The 19,839-nt window shown below is 49.5% G+C and overlaps 1 protein-coding gene across 2 annotated transcripts; it reads left to right on the forward strand.

Moving 5' to 3' along the window:
* Window positions 1–2,291: 2,291 nt before the first annotated feature.
* LOC119364209 (cell division protein FtsZ homolog 2-1, chloroplastic-like) lies at window positions 2,292–7,616 on the forward strand. Of its 2 annotated transcripts, none has more exons than XM_037629636.1 (8): window positions 2,292–2,508; window positions 2,608–3,357; window positions 3,457–3,756; window positions 3,869–3,959; window positions 5,462–5,586; window positions 6,854–6,946; window positions 7,127–7,192; window positions 7,266–7,616. In XM_037629636.1, the coding sequence occupies exons 2-8, from the start codon at window positions 2,755–2,757 to the stop codon at window positions 7,380–7,382; spliced, it is 1,395 nt and encodes a 464-aa protein (XP_037485533.1). In that variant the 5' UTR covers window positions 2,292–2,508; window positions 2,608–2,754; the 3' UTR covers window positions 7,383–7,616. The 2 variants fall into 2 exon arrangements, with proteins under 2 accessions (XP_037485533.1, XP_037485534.1); XM_037629637.1 differs by having other exon boundaries at window positions 2,614–3,357.
* The last annotated feature ends 12,223 nt before the right edge of the window (window positions 7,617–19,839 follow it).

Here is a 19,839-nt window from a genome sequence, read left to right on the forward strand (position 1 = left end):
GTATTCACACATGTATTATGTTTCCGGTTAATACAATTCTAGCATGAATAATAAACATTTATCATGATTTAATGAAATAAATAATAACTTTATTATTGCCTCTAGGGCATATTTCCTTCAATAACCTCTCTTACCCCACTGTAATCTCTATTTGAACATGGTGCTCTATGCTATGTATTATCCAATGATGTGTTGCACCTCTATTATGTTTAAGTAGTTTTCTTTTGCCCTCTAGGTTAATTGTGGTATGGTATGATCGATATGAGTTGTATGTTATTATGGTGGTGTCTTATGGTGCCCGCCTGTCTCGCTCAAATGTGGGGTTCCTGCTGTAGGGTTTTGCAATATGTTAATGATTTGCTTATAGTGGGTTGCGGGAGTGACACAAATCTAAACCCAATTTCGTGAGTTATTGCATATGGGATCAAATGGGACTTTTAACTTAATACCGTGGTTGGGTTTTACCTTAATGCATGTTTACTATTTACGGATGCTTGCTAGAGTTTCAATTATAAGAACATATACTCCAAGTACGGAGAGTATATTAGCTTAGGCCCCTCCCTCATAAGTATGATGAGTTTCACTCATGTCATATTCAATTGCTGAGGGTCAATTATTTTATAATTGTTCTTCCAAAACCTTTACTTTATCGTTCTTTTATTAAAACAACAACTAACTTTTATTATCTCTCAGAGCTATCTTTTTATTCTTGCAAACATGTTTTATTTCTTGTTCTAGGTAAAGCCCGCGTTAGCGTGCGTAGAGCTATATCGGTTATTGATAGAACTTAAGAGAATATTAGTTCTACCTTTAGCTCCTCGTTGGGTTCGATACTCTTATTTATCGAATGGGCTACAACTAATCCCCAATACTTGTGGGTTATCAATGTGCCCTGACCACGCACTAACACACACCATATAATCCGGTGGCCTCACCAAGTCGTCCCATGGAGAACCGAGATCACCAACTGGTCTAGCAGACCCTCAGCGCACCACATGCGCATGCTCCAGAATCCGCCACCGCCATCTTCCGTAGTCCCAAATTCAGGAGAGACGCACGCAATGACCTTGCGAGGCCCAACTGCCATCAACGCCACCATATGGCGCCAGGCAGCGCCACCACCCTATGTGTGTCAATCAACACACGTCCATCACTGGAACCCCGCAACGTCACGCCGCCTAGACCCGTTGTCGCTGATGCGGTAGATGTCACACCGCACCACCTCCGACACCGGGAACCATCCGCGCTCGCCGTGCACACCCTCCATCTCAATGCCCAAGACGACGCCTCCAAGATGGTGACAACGCCATGGCGCCGCTGCCGCCCATTCACGGGGAACTAGGGTTTTCACCCGGGCACATAGGGAGCAGGGAGCAGGGGGCTGACCTCACGGTCGCCACCAAGGTGGGGAAAACACCCGGAGGCCATCGACGATGTGGCCGCTAGCGGCGGCCATAGGTGCCCCCTGGACAAGCTCTCACCCCAGCACCCACCAGGTTCGCCATCAACACCTTTGAGCATGGTCACCGGAGATCTAGACCCGCCGATGGGGAGAATTGCGCGCTAGGATGGTCCACCTTAGATCTGACGAGAGGCGCACGGGGAACCACCTCAGGCCACAGCCTCCGTCCACCAGAATCCCGCTGCCCAAGAAGCCAAGGAAGTCGGACGGACCGCTCCAACAAACACCCATCACCGGTGGAAGGACGCCGCCCACATCAATCGAGGCCACCGCCTCAGATCCAGGTCCTCACCCGACCCGAGGCAGGGGAGCAACCGAAGGCCTCGCCGCCACTCCCCCTTGCAGGCGCGGGAATCTTGCGACTGCCTTCGGTGGCGGCGAGGGAGGAGGAAGGACGGGAGGGAACCGATGGCGGACAGAGTTGGGTGCCCCGGTGCACCTCCCGTGGTGTATCCTTGAGGAGACAAGCATGATATTTTCTATTCCCCTTCTCTGCAAAAATGTTTGTAGCACTGCGTTGTCATAGCCACGATTTAAATGATGCTTTTAGATAGTGCTAGCCAAAACTTTGCTGCTACAAATAAAACAACGAGGCAGCCAACAGTTTGCTACAATAAAACAAACTAGGCTCTAACTTTGCGAGCAACATGACAACATCTCACACTCTGCGAGAAATCTAACACCTGGTGATAGTATAGGACAAGGAGGCAAACGAAATGCCACCACTAATTGACATCTTTATAGTAGCAAGGGACAATTATACAATTCATCACACCACTAAATTCAGTTTTGGAAGCAAACAGAACCAGCTGTTCCGGCTCACACAGCCAGGTAGGTAGGGGTTTAGGAGAAGCCGCAAACCCAGCAAAAAACAGATACCAGATTCTACCACCTCCGGAACTGAAACCCCACTCCTCCCGTCGGCGGCCAACCACCTCAAATTCTCCACCTCCGTCCCCAAATCTCAAGTGCTTGCTGATTCTTTTGTGAAGCGCGCGGCGGCGATATCTTGGGATTTCGGCGCGGTCCGGCCTGAGTCGCCCGTGGTAAGGGTCTGACCTCGTCTCTTCCGCCCCAAATTTCTTCTACATTTCATTGTATCTTTTTTATGCAACCCAATCTTTAGACTTTGCCGTGCCCTAGAGCTGCAGGCGTGCCGCGGTCCGCCTTCTTCCCCGCCGTCGCCATCGCCGTTCCCGTCCTACAAACCAACCTCCGAATTTTCTGGGTGTGCACCGGCACGCCAGGCACATCATCTGGATCCGCCTCTGCGTGCCATTCAGCTCGCTGGGATGGCGACGCAGCTGCCATGCTTCACGCAGCTCACCCCGCCGTCACCTGGATGGAGAAACGAAGCGGGGAGCCTCGGGGCTACATCTGGGAGGGCGTTGGTCAGAAGCGTTCCATTTTCAGGTCACTCGCACATCAGGTGTCGCGCAACCCCACGCAGCGCTAACTCGTTTCAGAAGAAAGACTCCTTCCTGGACCTTCACCCGGAGGTGTCCCTGCTCCGAGGCGAGCAGAACGACGAGGCTATTAACCCAAGGAAAGCTTCTTCTGATGGGAGCACTTTGGAGGGGCTGGGGGTGCCGCCGAGCCAGGACGATTACAACGCTGCCAAGATCAAGGTCGTTGGAGTCGGGGGTGGGGGTTCAAATGCTGTCAACAGGATGATTGAGTACTCCATGAATGGTGTCGAGTTTTGGATCGTCAACACCGATGTCCAGGCAATAAGGATGTCCCCGGTGCATTCCCAGAACAGGCTGCAGATTGGGCAGGAGCTCACTCGGGGTTTGGGTGCGGGTGGGAACCCTGATATTGGGATGAATGCCGCCAAGGAGAGCTGTGAGTCCATAGAGGAAGCTCTTCATGGTGCTGACATGGTTTTTGTCACGGTAAATGTCACCCCCCTTCCAAATAAATGGCTTGACCTATGAAACTATCATGTTTATGTGGAGGTATATGATAATAGTGTTTCGGTGTCCATATTGCAGGCTGGAATGGGTGGGGGAACTGGAACTGGAGGTGCCCCTGTAATTGCTGGAATTGCCAAGTCCATGGGTATACTAACAGTGGGTATTGTCACAACGCCCTTTTCATTTGAGGGGAGGAGGCGGGCAGTTCAGGCTCAAGAAGGAATATCAGCCTTGAGAAATAGTGTGGACACTCTCATTGTCATCCCAAATGACAAGCTGTTGTCTGCTGTTTCTCCAAATACTCCTGTCACGGAAGCATTCAACTTGGCTGATGATATTCTTTGGCAAGGAATTCGTGGTATCTCTGATATCATTACGGTAAGTAAACTGACGTATGCATTTGAAACTCTTATCACGCAAGGCGGGAGAATGAATTAGCATATCAGAGATATATAACTTACAGAGATTTAATGTCCTCTTCCCCTTGCAGGTTCCTGGGTTGGTTAATGTTGATTTTGCTGATGTGCGAGCCATAATGCAAAATGCAGGGTCATCTTTGATGGGTATAGGGACTGCAACAGGTATTACATCTGAAATAAGCTTCTGGTGTCTTTTTGTTGATATTTATATGATTGCTGCACACATCTAGCTCCATTCTTTGCAAGTTGAATTCTAGTTTGCACTTTGCACCCTGTTCATTGAGAAAACTTCATTGCATGACGCAGCTAGGAGCAAACAATGTTAAATAGAGAAAAGTGATTGCCTGTCACAATGTGATGTTGAGTAGTGTTCGAAGATTTTGGTTCAAAAAGAGCTCTTTTACAGTGCCCCCAAATTATTATTAGCCGTCTATTGTCTTAGATCTAAGGGTCGTTGTTTACTGGTACTCCAAGAAAAGTATTATGGAATATGGAGTACTGCCACAAAATATCTAGGAGTACCTGGTTTCAGGGGTAAAAAGAGTAACTTGGAGAGAATTAACTGTCATGTATAAGCTCAGATCTATGGTCACATATGTCAGTACGTGCATATGGATGCGGTGAGCATGGCAGGTTTGGCTGCAGAGATAACCGTGAATAAAATGCTATCTCCCTAAAGAAGAACTTAATTGCTCAGGAACAGCCGGATATTAATTGTTCAGGCAGGTTTCTCACAAATTGCCCTCAGATCCAGCGAGATTAAACAATAATTGACATCATCGAGTAATTCTCTGTATCCTCCGGCCATCGGCGGCCAGCTCCGCCGAACGCGCCTGCTAAGGATGCTATGGGGGAGCGAATATGTGCAGTTACGGAGATGGTGGCGGCGGGCCTCAACTGTTGCAAAGTAAGCAAGTTTTGTGTGATGCCATAGTTATCGCCGCTCCCATCACCGGCGCCCAATTTATATGTACTCCCTCCGTCCGGAAATACTTGTCGAAGGAATGGATGTATCTAGACGTATTTTAGTTCTAGATACATTCATTTTTATGCATTTTTGCGACAAGTATTTCTGGACAGAGGGAGTATATGTATAGTATTCTATTGGTTTGCTCCTACTAAGAAGAATATGATTAAAAACCTAAAATACCCCTATGCATCAAGGGCTAGATTTCACTGGTACTCCTTAACACCTAGGTGGCGTACCAGGGTACCTTAAAATTGCTAAAAAAAAGCAATGTTCAAAGCTAACACTGTATTAGGCTATTTGCTCCTATGCATGCTACCAACACTTGAATCTGTGGATGTATTATAGCTTCAGCATTGTTGTGTTTTTCGCCTTATGGCATCAAGTTAATAACATTGGCCATTTCTTCACCTTATGTCCTACACTGTTATTGTTGACTAATAACGAAACAAATTTACATGCCATACTAGGCACATGATAAAATTAATGGTCAAAACATAGTTCATATGTGTGCACTTCAAGAACCAACTATTAATTATACATCATACATGCCAGGTCGACATTGACGAATTGAGTTCAGTTTTCTTGGTATAGTGCTGTAGTTTGCAGTTTCCATGCAGATGCCATACAGCCATACTTGACTGACTTGAATTTTAACCTTTTTATTTTATTTTGTTGTGTTGCCTTAAATTTTCAGGCAAGTCAAGAGCAAGAGACGCCGCTCTTAATGCCATTCAGTCACCACTGCTAGATATTGGAATTGAGAGGGCTACAGGCATCGTGTGGAATATCACTGGAGGAAATGATTTGACTTTGTTTGAGGTTGGTTCATCTATTTGACAGTTCTTTGCTGATTTTCTCATGCCGTATATTGTTTGGTGAACTTAGTTTTTGTAGATTAATGTTCTGTGCACTCTTTTATATGGTTGTCTAGTTGTCATATATCTAATATGACATGAATACATTAAACAGAAAAGTTGCTACTAGGATACAACAAGTAGTATTATGTTTTATTCGTAGATGACAATATCAATCCAAGTGGGTATGATAACGACTTTATAGGGAACAGACACCTGGCATTTGTGGTGTACAGCTAGTTTCCCTTCTAAATCGACTGGGGCCACATTTTAATTGCTTTGTTTGTTGTGGGTGTTTCTCTCAGGCTCCTGTTGATTGATTTTGAGTGATCCCACAAAACAGAGTAATGATGCAATAATACTTTATATAGAATTAAGTTATTTAGAGGGTTCAACGTCCGATTAGATTGTGTTCTACACGAGTTTCAATACTTCGGTTGGCCTAGTTTTGGAAGTTGGAAATGACATGATCAAGCAAAGATATCTTTTTTATTTTGATCTCATAATTTTATTTATTTATTGCCTTTAGCTATGTTATAAAAAGAAAACCTGATATTGTGTTTATCTGAAATTGTCACATATCTGTCGGTACCATGGACTTCAGGGTATCAAGTTGTCATCTCAGTATTAACCTGCATTCAAATAAGACCTATCTTCTAGTTACTGAATGTCGGAAACAAATTCTGAACAGCTGAGGGATGTTCTATGAAATCGTGATAATGGTGTGATCTATTTCGCTGCATGACGAGCCAGCTTTTACCAACATGTACACATTGTTTTTAACCATGTTAACATACAAGTTTGATTTCCCTTCATTAGGCAACTTGTTCCTGCAAAACTATACTATCAGTTGCTAATATATGCAACATACGAGGCAGATTCAACACTCAGTAATTTCCATCTATACAACAGTATATGCCCATAAGAAACTTCCTATTTCACAAAACTGCAATTATTATGTTCCTGGCATCAATATTGCTCTTGAATGGGTGAGGTGTGGTGCTGGAGCAGACCCACCCAAATATGTTGGTAAACTTGCTCACAAGAGCTACTTCCCTTGAAAACAATGATGATGCTCTCAAGGTCTCGGCATCAAATTTTACCTGTTGCCTGGGTGTCGCTTTCATGTTTCCAGGGCGGTCATAGAATTTCAAGATCAGCTTATGTAGTCACCATTTGCTTCTAATGTCTAGGGTAAGCACTTACGGAGGCCTGATTTTCTTATTGTTTAGGTAAATGCTGCAGCCGAAGTAATCTACGATCTAGTTGATCCAAATGCTAACCTGATATTTGGTTCTGTCATAGACCCATCGCTCAATGGCCAGGTAAGCCGTACACATTTATTTTAGCATGTTTCCATACGCCTGTTCATTTTAAGTATGTATCGGTTACATTTAACTTTTGCACTATAAGTTTTTCACAAGTTGGCAACTGCGGAAGAAATACGATTAACTTGTTTATTATTTGCTTAGAAATGCTTATGCACATACTTTTTGTTAATGCAGGTTAGCATAACGTTGATCGCTACTGGCTTTAAACGGCAGGATGAAGCAGAAGGTCGCACCGCAAAGGTAAATACGGTTAGACAACTACTGGTCTAGATTCTGAGAGGAATTTCTTACGCGATCTCACGTATTGAACCAGGGTGGCCAGCAAATGCAAGGAGACAATGGTCGACATCCATCTTCCACAGGTGGCAGCAAGGTGGAGATTCCTGAGTTCCTTCGGAGGAGAGGTCCTTCTCGCTTCCCGCGAATTTGACTCTTCTCCAGGGCTCCCTTTCTCAGATATGCCTGTTGAGACTCGCCTCTCGTAGATTAGATGCCCTATTGTAAGATACCAGACCTGTAGAGTCTAGCTGTTTTCCGTAGAGGTTTTATTTTTTTGTAGTTTTGTTTGATCTTTCTGTTCTTTATCTTGGAATGCTACTGCCAATAATGTGTAGCTGTGAGCATATCAGTGTTGTAGAAAATGTTCTGCCCTCCTGGTGTGTCGTATCGCGTGCTCGTCTTCATGCCCCCACATGCCTACTTAGAGCAACTCCAACGCGCCGACCCAAACGGGCGGCGATTTTGTCTGCTTTTTGTCTATTTGAGTTGACCCGGCGGACACCCATGTCGGCTTTTGCGTTTGGGTCGGCGCTTGCGCCCAACGCTGGCCTGACCCGTTTTTGGGGTCGTGCAAAAAAGAATACCAAACATTTTGAAAAATAAGAACGTTAATTAAACATTAATGCCGGCCACAAATGCCGGCGAGAGTCCACCAGTCCACTTTTACATTAAATAAAACTAAAAACTATGAGGAGGCGTGCTGCCCTAGGCGTCCTCCTCGTCGTCATCGGGGCTGGTGAGGTCGATGAGCGTCGGCGCCGGGCGGCAATGCGGTCGACCAGGCTCTAGCGACGTCATCCGCCACTGGTTGTACCATCGTCGACTGGGCTGGCCCACCGCGGGCAAGGCGTTCCTCCTCCCCCGCCTCGTGGCGCTCCTCCGCGTCACACTCCAGCATCTCGAGGTAGTCGCCCTCGCGGCGCTCCTTGGCTAGCCTTTACTGCCGCCATTGCTCGAGGTAGAGCTGATCCTGAGCTGACGTCGCCCCCAACCAGATCGGTGGAGCGCTAACCCACTCGCGCACCACCCTGTTCCATGAGTAGCTCTTTGGCTTGATGGTGGGCGGCGCCGGCTCGGCCTTGACGGGGTACGGTGGCCTCAACGGCGACACGACGCAGTTGCCGGCAGCGGAGAGCACCTTGGCCTCCGCCATGCGTGCTTGGTACGCCGCCTCCTCCTCCTCCGCCTCCTCCTCGCTTTCCTGGAGGGCAGCCGCCAGCGCCGCCTAGTACGCGGCCTCCGCCTCCTGGTCCTCGTTGCGCATGATGAGGGGGCGGCGACGGGGAGCCATGCCGCACGTCGCGGACGCCGCGTCTCCTGGCCTCCTCGTGCTTGAACGCGAACCAGGCCTCCCAAGCAGGAGAGTCGGTTGCGTAGGTGGGGTCGCGACGGTGCTCCGGTGTCAGTAGCTGCTGCCGGCGCCGCACCTCCTCCACGTGTGCCCGCGCGTGCCGACGGCAGTGGGGTCCTCTCTGAATCCAAGTGCCAATCATGTGGCAGCGTCACGTTGGGATATGGGAGGGGGATGCGGTGCTCCCAGTGCCACTTCACCTGGTGCACTGGGACGCTGAGCGTTGCCGAGGCCAACGGGAAGACGCCGACGGAGGCGGGGGAGCGCGCGGGAAGGGCCGGCGGGGCCTTGCAGTTGTTCTTGCCGGAGAAGAAGCCCATGGTGGTGGCTAGGGTTTGTCGCCGACGGGGGAGCACAGGGGGTGGCTAGATGGGGACGGGATGTCTGGATAGGATGAGGACGCCCCCCGCATGCTTGGATTAGAAAAGGTCGACCGCCCTCGCTGACGCGTGGGCCCGAGGTCGGCGGTCGTCGTTAATAAAGATGACAGAGGTAGTTGGGCGGCCGCTATGTGGGGACGTGGCAGACACCGAGAGGACGCGCGATGCGTCCGCGCCGACGCATTTTAGCCGCAAATTTGGGCTGCAAATGGGTTCGCGCGAACGCGAAGCGGACGCGTTTTAGGAATGAGTCGACACGTTGGGCATCACTTTTGTCCGCGCCAACCCAAACAAACGGGGCAGATGAAATGGGTCACCCCGTTGAAGTTGCTCTTATCTCCATGTCCCCTTCATCAGTTATTTGTGCTGCAGGCCCAACTAATCGAATAGGCCAAAGTTGATCCCCAAAGCTTTGATGGATGTTAGTGCATCTCTAGCAGATCCAAAAACTCGAATTGGAGGAGCAAAAGTGATACTTTGGTAAAAAAAGAAGAAGCAAACCAGCAGATCCCTAGACCCAAGACTTTATTAAATTTGAGTTTTTGACCACCCAAAACCATCCCCAGATAACTATATTGCCGCGTAGCCCCCCGCCACGCCGCCACCATTGGAACTCGCAGCTGGCTGTCCGCCGCCCCTGTAACCGGAGGAAAGGAACCTCCACTGCCCCCGCTACTCTGGTGACCTTCGCGGGCGCCGGAATCCTGTGTCACGAAGAATTTCACGAATCGCATGCGGAGCTATGGCCGAAAGCGTGGAAGACAATTCGTGCGGGTGTGCGCGTTCGGTGCCGGCCAGGTGTGGCGTCGTTGTGTGCGCCAGTCGCGCGTGTGTGTGTTGTGGTCTCCTTCTCATGGCATCGGCGGCTGAACTCGAATTGCATATACGCCGCGAGAGTAGCCACGCCAGCGCGCACGGCGGCATCCACCTGTTCCGCCACCGCGTCAAGCGCCCACCCAAATCCCACGTGGCGCAGGCCGCCACCAGTAGCACAAAAACCTGCCCACGGCGACGGCCGTGTCTTTCCTGCGGTGAGGCAAGAGTCGGCTCCCGAAAAGGGCGAGCGCAATGAGGAGGTGGACCCCGACGCTGGCGCCATAGGGGAAGAGGCCGGACAGTGATCGCTCGCTCGCCGCCATCGTTGCCGCGGCGCGTGCGCTCGAGACGCGTAGTTCATGGCCAATAAAACTTGCCCCGATTCATCTCATTTTTCTTCCCATTGTTACATCTGGGATTTCCTCTCTCTTTTGGAAATTTGCAATTATTCTCTGAGCAACATTGTTGTGGAGTTTTGCGGATATGGCCTTCCTCATCGACGTAGACTAATGTTTGATGAATTGCGTTAACCAAATGTTTAATATAGAAACTAAAATTTAGGATCCAGCGAACATCGGCTTTTTAGGCATGACAAATCGAATGTTTTTAGGCAAATTATGTTCCCCGAGAATGACAAGTTTAGTTGGCTAGCATGACAAATCCGTCCGAGTTTATTTTTTTGCCACAAAATTGTCATGCTTGCAAACTAAATATGCCATTATCGCGTCAATATAACTTATCATGAAAAATGTTAGATTTGCCATGACTAAAAATCCGACGTCTGATTTTTTGCATTTCCGAATTTAAGGGATCGGCTAGTTACAAAACCATGATTTCATTAGTAAAGTGATGAGATATGAAGTACTTTTGACAGTTATAGTACGACAAATACTTCTATTCAACCGGCTGATCGGACGTGAAACGTCCATCGCACCGTCGACACGCCACATGCCCCTGGTGAGCTAGCTGCAACATAACACTTGTTGCAAAACTGATATTTGCAGTAAGGCTTCTGGTCAACATGTCTGATCGGACGAAATGCAAGACGGAGATGGTTTAGGCTTCTGTTGCAAACGAAGGTTTCGGAACCGGACTCTTGTTGCAAATGGCGACAACAACCACTCTTCATTGAAAAAGTTTCTACAACATCATCCATGTTGCAAAAGTCTTCTACAACATCATCTGTACAGTAAAAAGGTGAAAGACGATTTTTTTTCTTCGACAAAACAACCACCATTGCAAATATTTTTGTGCAACTTGACCTTTGTTGCAAAGGTAACGTTTAAAGAAATAACACTTCAAGCTAAAAAGTGAAAATAACGCTTTGGGTGGTTTGCGAAGCATGTTGCAATCTGCGACGCGCACATTTGAGCGAGATCCACCAACTATTTTTGCTTCAATCAGATGGTCCAGAGGCGGTCGATGTTTTTGTGTTGTCTCGATTGACGCGTAGAGCCGCCCTTTTAGTACAGGGGATCTACTAGAGATGTTTATGTGATTAACCAAACACGTCCCTAAAGACAGGGATATTTGAACGGACGGTGATATTGAGTGCAAAGCAACAATTTCACCTCTGCCTTACAAGATGCAGTCAGAAAAGCCTAACTCGTTGCGATCGACCGGTACAATTGCACTGGCTAACTTTCGTTATGTCCGGCTCATGGAACAGAACCAGACAGGAAAAAGCGCGCACCTGGGTACACGAGCCGTGCCCATGACGACGGGAACACGGACCGCAACCTGTGCCACCGCCGGGCGACACGAGCACCTGCTGTGAAGGTTGTGAAGTGCGCTGCTCAGCCTGATGATTCAGTGGAGGGGAAGGAGCGCACGCCGCCATGCCGGGCGCGAAGGGAGGCAAAATTTCGTGTTTTGACCCTTTTCCGATAGAAATTCAGGATCTGACCCCAGTTTGAAAACAATTCGGGATTTTACCCTTTTGCTACCGTCAGGGGCCCTGGCGGTAGGGTTAGACAGCCTACCGCCAGGGGCTTTGGCGGTAGGGTGCGACGGAGGGGGACGGCGGCCGTTTGCCTGTGCTGACGTGGATAAGTACCATATCGCTACCCCTTGGCGGTAGGCTGTCTAACCCTACCACCAGGGCCACTGGCGGTATGGTGTGGCTGGGTTTTGTCGTGCAAACCTTCTGTAACAAAATATGTAGGGGCCCTGGAGATAGGTTCACCCTACCGCCAGGGGAGGCGGCGGTAGGCTGTGTGACCCTACTGCCAGAGGCCCTGGCGGTAGGGTCCTGTGCTTTATTTGTTTAAGTTCATTTGTTTGCTTCTTTTCAAATTCAATATGACAGCAATATCACAGCAAGTTTTACAAAAATGACACAGATCTTAAACAATTTAACTTGGGCATCACATACACATTAACAAAACTTGAAGTGCATAGAACATTTCAAACGAACTTCAACTAATTAGTAAACGGAGTTCCACATAGTTTCACAAATAGCAAACACATAGATCCATAAATAGGAAACACATAGTTCCACGTAGTTTCACAACCACTAGACAAGTTCAACCAAACGAAGTTCAACCAAATAGCAAACACATAGAGAACCCAACTACAAGAGCCAACTATCGAAGAGCATAATCACTTGCTCCTTCCTCTCTTGGAGGTACGGTCCTCGTTGTTCTTTGAACAAAGCTCTTCAGTCTTCTTCTTGGGCCGTCGAGGAACCGGTCTTTGGAAAGGGTCCGGACTCAGCAAATCATTCTTCTTCGGATTCCTCTTCGGCGGCAGCTGAGATGCTTGAGATGATTGAGTTGTTGGAGGTCCATAATCTTCATCGTACTCCTCCTCCCCGTTGCTCTCATCCTCCTCCTCCTCCATTTCTTCATGTGTGGCCTCCTCCTCCTCCTCATCGTGAACCAACCTAGACGACGAGGGAGCATGGCTCGATGAGGCGATGTGACCCTGTGTGGCTACAGGCTGATAAGCTTCAACCGACCCAGCTCCAGCACACCCAAGCAGCCCTACCAGCTTGCGACAACGCTTCACGAACTCCTGCACTCACAATGAAACAAGGGCATAATAAGTATCACGTTTATGATTGCAAGTAAAGAAGATGCATCTGTTCCGAGGAGGCTGAAATTGTACCTTCATCGCCCCCTCATTTTGTTCTCGGATTGTACGCTCCCGGGGATATCACCTAGTGCATCTGAGGCTTCAAAGATGCATCTGTTCAGCTCACCAGACTACAACGGCATAAGTCAGTCACGCTGACGAATACAATAATTTAAATATAACCTCTCAGTTCAAACTTACCACTCTGTTGATGAGGGGGGCAAACTCCCTAAATCCACTGTGCATGTCTCTGATGCTGGTCTGGTAGGCCTCTTCCTTGGGGTCATCCCTCTCCAGCTCTATGATGTCTTCCGCCGTCCACCGAGGCCTGAGACGAAGACAGTGCTTCTGGCTATCGTCGTACCACTTCATGTGTCGGTTCAAGTAAGCATCCCAGTCAGTCACCCTCCTCTCCCCGTTTTTCCATTACCTCCGTTGGTTCCACTCCGTCACATGATTTTTATGATGCTCTCCCCAGTCTGTGATCGACTGATTCTTCTGCCGGCTCATCCTGCAAGGTGTTAGCAACAAGAAACATCATAACAAAGTCGGACGCAATGAATTCATGGACACGAAGAACAAGCGCGGGCACTCACAAGTGGAGCGCGTGGCCTTCGGTATCAGTGGGCTGGCCCGGTGGGGTATGTTGAAAAATCCCAAACTGCATGGCCACGCGTTGTGGCAAGTGCCACTCGACGGCATACACATAGATCATGGGCACGATGCACCGCCAGAGACCACTGTCCTCATTGCACACCACGTTCAGATAAAAGTCCCACTCTCGGTCATGATACGGCCACCAGGTTACCTATTACATATACGGTGCTAAGTTGCCACTCTCGGTCAAAAGTGGAATCAAAGAGAAATGTGTTTAGCGAGTTCATATACCTGCGTATGCGTCAAAGCGTCTGTCGGTGTCAAAACCGGCGGATCTCGGGTAGGGGGTCCCAATCTGTGTGTCTAAGGCTAATGGTAACAGGAGGCAGGGGACACGATGTTTTACCTAGGTTCGGGCCCTCTCTATGGAGGTAATACCCTACTTCCTACTTGATTGATCTTGATGATATGAGTATTACAAGAGTTGATCTACCACGAGATCGTAGAGGCTAAACCCTAGAAGCTAGCCTATGATTCTGATTGTTGTTGTCCTACGGACTAAACCCTCTAGTTTATATAGACACTGGAGGGGGCTAGGGTTATACAGAGTCGGTTACAAAGAACGAGATCTAACATCCGGATCGCCAAGCTTGTCTTCCACGCAAAGGAGAGTCCCATCCGGACACGGGATAAAGTCTTGAGTCTTGTATCTTCACGGTCCAATAGTCCGGCAAAAGTATATAGTCCGGCTGTCCAGATACCCCCTTATCCAGGACTCCCTCAGTAGTCCCTGAACCAGGCTTCAATGACGATGAGTCCGTTGCGCAGATTGTCTTCGGCATTGCAAGGCAGGTTCTTCCCCCAAATCCAGAGTACCTGCTGTAGTGAGCAGTGTCCGGCTTCCCATCAATGTTGTATTCCTCGACTTCTGTGCTTCAATAATGGCCATCTCCACGTGTCGAGCGAATACGAGGAGCCAGAGCATTTTTACATTTGCCACCCCGACCCTGCAGGCAAACCATCTATTTGAAGAGACGGGGATCAAAAGATCCAAATCTCACCTTCTTCCCTCAAGCAAGCATTCAACAGAGCGCATCCGTAAGAAACCATTCCATCATGGCTGGTCGCCGCAGCTCCTCTTCTCGCTCCCTTATCTCTAAGCCAGGTGATTGGGAAGAATGTTCTGTCCCCCACATCCGTTTAGTAGAGTTACAGACCCAAGGGTTTCTTCCACCGGCTATCGTGGTTCTAAGACTGACAGTAGAAAGGGGGGGTAGGTATGGAGAGGTAAGATCTCAGCTATGGCGAAGGTGTACACACGGGTTTTATGAGTTCAGGCCCTTCTCGGAGGAAGTAACAGCCCTACGTCTCGGTGGTCGATTGGATTATATGTGTGATGTTACAGGGGGTGCGAACCCTTGTGCCAGAGGAGGAGGGTGGCTTATATAGAGTTCGCCAGGACCTCTCCAACTCTCCATTACAAGGGAGTTAATGTACATAAAGTGGTGGCGTTACTGGTAACGCCAGCCTTAAGTGCTGTTAATGACCTTAAAGACTACGGAGTGAATGCGTGTCCGTTGCACACTGAGTGACTCCTGGTCTTCGGGAGGTCGAGTGATTCTCTAGTTGGCCGAGTGACGGTAGGTAGGGAGACTCCCGAGTGACATGATGTCGAGTGGATTGCACTCGACATCTTCGACCGGGGGTCTCATGTTGTCCCTTGACCTTCTTGCCTTCTTGGGTAGTGACCTTGGGTAGGATGTATAGGTCAGGCCTATGACCCTACCCTAGGTCTGTATCCTCATCAGTAGCCCCTGAATGGATTAAGGTTCGAGTGGAAATTAGGTTGGAGTTGAACTTGTTCTGACTCTTGTGCCTTCGCGAGCGTTTTCTGCAAGATGGAAAACTCGCGTTGGTACTTCAGCGTCGATTCAGTCGCCTTGATCCATTCAGGGAGTCGTCGACTGAACTTGTGACGTCATTTGTCGAGTGTTGTATTGGAATGCAGGATCTTGGGCGCGATTGACTGCTGCATATCCCGGATTTCGCGGGATACAAAATTTTGGGGAAGCACGCGGGACGGGGAGTGCCGAAGCGGGCGGAGCGGATAAACAGTGATGCCTTGATTTCCGCGCCGCCTTTTTCGCCATGTACGCTACGCGCGACTGTTGCGGGATTTTACAGGATTGCCTGGTCCCACACGTCAGTCACTCGGAAGCGGCCCTTTTATAAGGTGAAGGGACCGAGGCGTCTGCACTATGCACACCCTTTCCTCCTTCTTCCTCCTCCGCTTCTCCGTCGCGCCCAGCTCTTCTGTTCTGCCGCTACCGCTCCGTCGCCATGGTGAAGGACAAGACGGCGACGCTAGAACGCGCAAAGAAGACGAAGGGGGTGGCGAAGGGCAAGAAGCAGCAACGCGGGTCGTCGTCGCGCGCGGGGCTGCCGCCGGGCTGGATCCAGGGCGATTGGATCCGGTCTTCGATTCGGCAGGAGGATCTGGATGAGCTGGCGGAGTCTGGGCTAATCGCCAAGGGAGCGGCAAGGCTGTCGGAGGGGGAGATGAATCCCCAGCCTTGACCGGGTGAGTGCGTTCTGCTCGCCACCCACGTCGACCGTGGTTTTTCGCTTCCTCCGCATCCTTTCTTCCGGGGTTCTTGAACTTTTTCGGCGCTCAACTCCACCATTTTCCCCCTAACACCATCACGTATCTGGCCGCCTTTGTGTCGATGTGTGAAAATTTCTTTGGGTGTCGACTGCACTAGGGTCTTTTCAAACACATCTTCACCATCCGATCCCAGTTGGTCAAAAAGGCAAAGTCGAGTGACTCAAAGACCAATGTCATCCAGATGTGTGGGGGTTTAGGCATCCAGAAAAGGCATAGGAGCTCTTTCCCTGCTATGACTCTCCCTGAACTAGTTAGAGGCTGGCAGTCGTCCTGGTTCTACTGTCAGGACCAGGCAGCTCTAGGTCAGTCGACAGGCCTCCCTCACTGCACATTCGACCGCGTCCAAACTCCTTCTCCACTCAAAGTGACCACGGCTGAGAACGTGGAGACGAAGATGCTGGTAGAGAAAGTGGTTCAACTTATCAATGAGGGTGTTACTGGCCTGGACCTGCTGGAAGTGTTCCTCCGTCGATGCATCCAGCCTCTCTAGGCCCGTGATCATCCCGTGTGGCTGTACTCTGGACCTGAAGACACCGCTCGGGTCCATCCAGAGGAAGTGTCATCCGAGACTGTAGCCATGTGGTTGAGGAGTATCACAGGCAATCAGTACAATCCCAGGGGATCCAGGCGAGTTATTCCTTTCAGAGACAACAATCCACCCGACAAGGTATGCCTTTTTGTTCTGACTGCTTGGTGCATAAGTTCCCACTGCATTCGATGTCGACTGATTTTTGCTTGACTTCTCATCTTGTAGGTCTTCATTGAAATGTACTCAATGCCCAACGGTGAACAAGCCCTGGAGCAGGGCCAGAAGGAGGAGGCCAGTGCAGACGAGAGCGGCGAATGGGAGTCTTCGGACGGAGAGGATGAGGAGGAGAGCGAGGAGTCGGATGACGAGGAAGAGGTCGACTCACCACCGCGTTCCGAGCGCCGATCCAAGCAGCATCACGATCCGGCGGGCGGGCGCGGGAAGAGCGTGGCTCCGAGTACTCACGCTCAGAAGCGCACTCGGACATCGACTCTAGAACCGATAGAGAAGACCGCCAAGCAGCTCAAAGTTGCCCCTCCCAAGACTCGGAAGAGTTTGCCGCAGATCAAGATGGACGTCCCAGTGGCTTCAGGGTGAGTAAAACACTTGTGCTTATACATACCGACTGACATTTCCGTTCTGACCGATCGGATTATGCATCTTTCCAGACCCACCTCTGCTGATACTGACATGGATGTCGATAAGGCACCAGGATATGAGGAGGCCACCTCCCGAGCTGGTAAGTTCGTTCGACCGAGTTTCATTTAGTAGAGTGGGTAGTCAATCGGCTGAAAATTTGATACTTCTCTCTTTCTGTAGCTCCGCAAGAGATCGTTGTGCTCGCTGATGACGAGGAAGAAGAAGCGCCTCTACAGGAGAGGAGGAAGAAGAATGGAGGGTCAAGCAGGAGGAGGCTTGAAATGCAAGTCCCTCAGTCGACACCGGCACTTCAGGCGGTGGTTGAACGTTCCGAAGGGCCGGTTCGGACCAACGTCACATTCGCCAACCCACTGACGACTGATCGTCCGTCGAGATCGACTGCACAGACTCCTGCTGCACCAGTGCAACTCCACTCATCTGACCCGGTAACTGCTTCGACCACCTTGGAGCCATCACTCTTTGCTACATATCAAACTCCAGACGACTCGCCGGGCACCGCTAGGGAAGCTCTTCGTCAGGCGAACCTTGTCATGGAGCAGGTGAAAGTGATGCATGAGGCTAGCTAGGTAGCTTACGACGCCAGCACTGCCCTTCAGACCAATGTTCAGGTCAGCAAAATTTCGACTGAACTTTTGAGTGTTGCTTTATATCTGATCACCTACTGGGGTGTTCCTTTGTCTAGAATTTAGGAAATCTTCAACTCCGCTGGCCTTGAGCTGAGTCCCAATAAACTGTTCGAACCAGTGGGGGCACGCCGAGTGCACCCACTGGGTTTAGTCCCCAAGACCACGAGGTCTAATGATGTATCCTCTTGCTTTTTTTGAACTCATGCTGGGTAGGCCTTGCTGAGTATTGATCTGATCCAGTGGGGGCACGCTAAGTGCACCCACTGGGTGTAGTCCCCGAGACTACCGTTGAATATTTGATTCGGCAGTAGTCTTAGAGTAATTCTTCTCCGTCACTATCGCTTATTTCTGTCGACTGACATGTCTGTCTTGCTGGCTGCAGAGGTCTTGTGATCTTGGAGCTCGGCTCACCGAATTAAAGAAGAAGCATATCAGCATTGAACTTGACCTTGAACTCGCGAAGAAGAATCTCAAGACTGCTCAAGAAGAAACGGCCATCATGGGAGGTAATCATTCAACCGTTTTGTCTGCTTTGTAGCTCGCACTTCGCACTGGTTTTTCTTTCAGTCTCTTTGAACCGAGTGATTTCACACAAGCAGATGTGCGTATTGAAAATCGCCAACTTCAGGCTCGTCTGAGGAGTGTTGTTTCTTTAGAGAGGATGAAGGAGGCTTTGGATAAGAAGGACTTGGACCTTGCCGCTGCTCAGAAGGAAGCACGTGAGAAGATGAAGCTTGCGGACCAGAAGCTGGCTTCAGTCAGCAAATTGGAGGAGGAGAACGCGAAGTTGAAGGCCACCATCTCGGAAGCTAATCAAGAAGTCGAGCAGCTGAGGAAGGACAAGGAGAACCTGACCACAGAAGTCGGCGGCCTCACAGCCAAGACAGACAAGCTGGAGTCTTATCTGGAACAACTTGCTGCGAAACTTTTTTCTGAAGCTTGAAGGTATGATCATTCGACTAGTCAATTTGTCATCGACTAAACTTTGTTGTCATGCTGTCGACTCATCGTTTTTCGCAATGGGACAGAACTGTGTTAGGACTTTGAAGCTGAAACTGGGCGGGTCGAGACGGGTCTCGACCCCATCAATTGTTCTGTGAAAGATGACGTTGCAATGAATCTGCTGCGATTGGAGTCGCGCTTGGATGGTGCAGTTGCTTATCTGGCTCGACTGAAGGCGGCGATGACCCAAGTGGATGCTGAACTCTGGCCTCAGGCGGAGCTGTCTCAAGACCTCGAGTCATTAATGACTCGACTTAATCAGATTCCAGGCCGAGTGCAAGAGTGGAAGAAATCTTCCGCTCGCTGTGGTGCCGATGTCGCCTTATCGTTGGTCCGAGTGCACTGCAAAGAGGCTAAGGAAGACAAGCTGGCTGCTCTCAAAGTAGCGAATACTAAGAAGCACTCCTTCCAGACCTTCATGTACACCTTCCTCGAGGCAGCCACTCGCATCGCCGACAGCATCAACCTCGACGGCTTCTGCGATCCGGCCAGTCCTTCTCCCACCGAGTGATTGAAAAAACATTATGCTTCACCTTTATTTGCCTCGGAATGCCGAGTGATTTTGTAACCATTAAAACTCCTTTGGGCCTGGTGCCCGAGCACTTTATTCTGCGGTTAGGAATCTTTGGATTTATCTTCGAATATATTGCGTTTGTCTTTGAGCGGAATTCATTTTTCTCTCGGATTTGTGTCTGTTTGCTTGATGCAGCTTCTGGAGAAGAATCACCAGTCGACCGATTGGACGATCCTTGAGCAGCATTGATCATCTCATCAGCAAGGCACTCAGCAATGGTCTTGACGTTCCTGTCGACCGATTGGACGATCCTTGAGCAGCATTGATCAGCTCATCAGCAAGGCACTCAACAATGGTCTTGACGTTCCTGTCAACCGTTGGAGAGGCCTTTGA

Source organism: Triticum dicoccoides, chromosome 2B (genome assembly GCF_002162155.2).
Source record: "Triticum dicoccoides isolate Atlit2015 ecotype Zavitan chromosome 2B, WEW_v2.0, whole genome shotgun sequence".
In the NCBI taxonomy this organism is placed as follows: domain Eukaryota; kingdom Viridiplantae; phylum Streptophyta; class Magnoliopsida; order Poales; family Poaceae; genus Triticum; species Triticum dicoccoides.

Excerpts from the sequence above, each read along its gene's own strand:
- LOC119364209 (XM_037629636.1), top strand. The coding sequence starts at position 2,755 with ATGGCGACGCAGCTGCCATGCTTCACGCAGCTCACCCCGCCGTCACCT. Across the intron at positions 3,757-3,868 it reads GTATCTCTGATATCATTACG|GTTCCTGGGTTGGTTAATGT; the intron begins GTAAGTAAACTG and ends TTCCCCTTGCAG. Across the intron at positions 3,960-5,461 it reads GGGTATAGGGACTGCAACAG|GCAAGTCAAGAGCAAGAGAC; the intron begins GTATTACATCTG and ends TTAAATTTTCAG.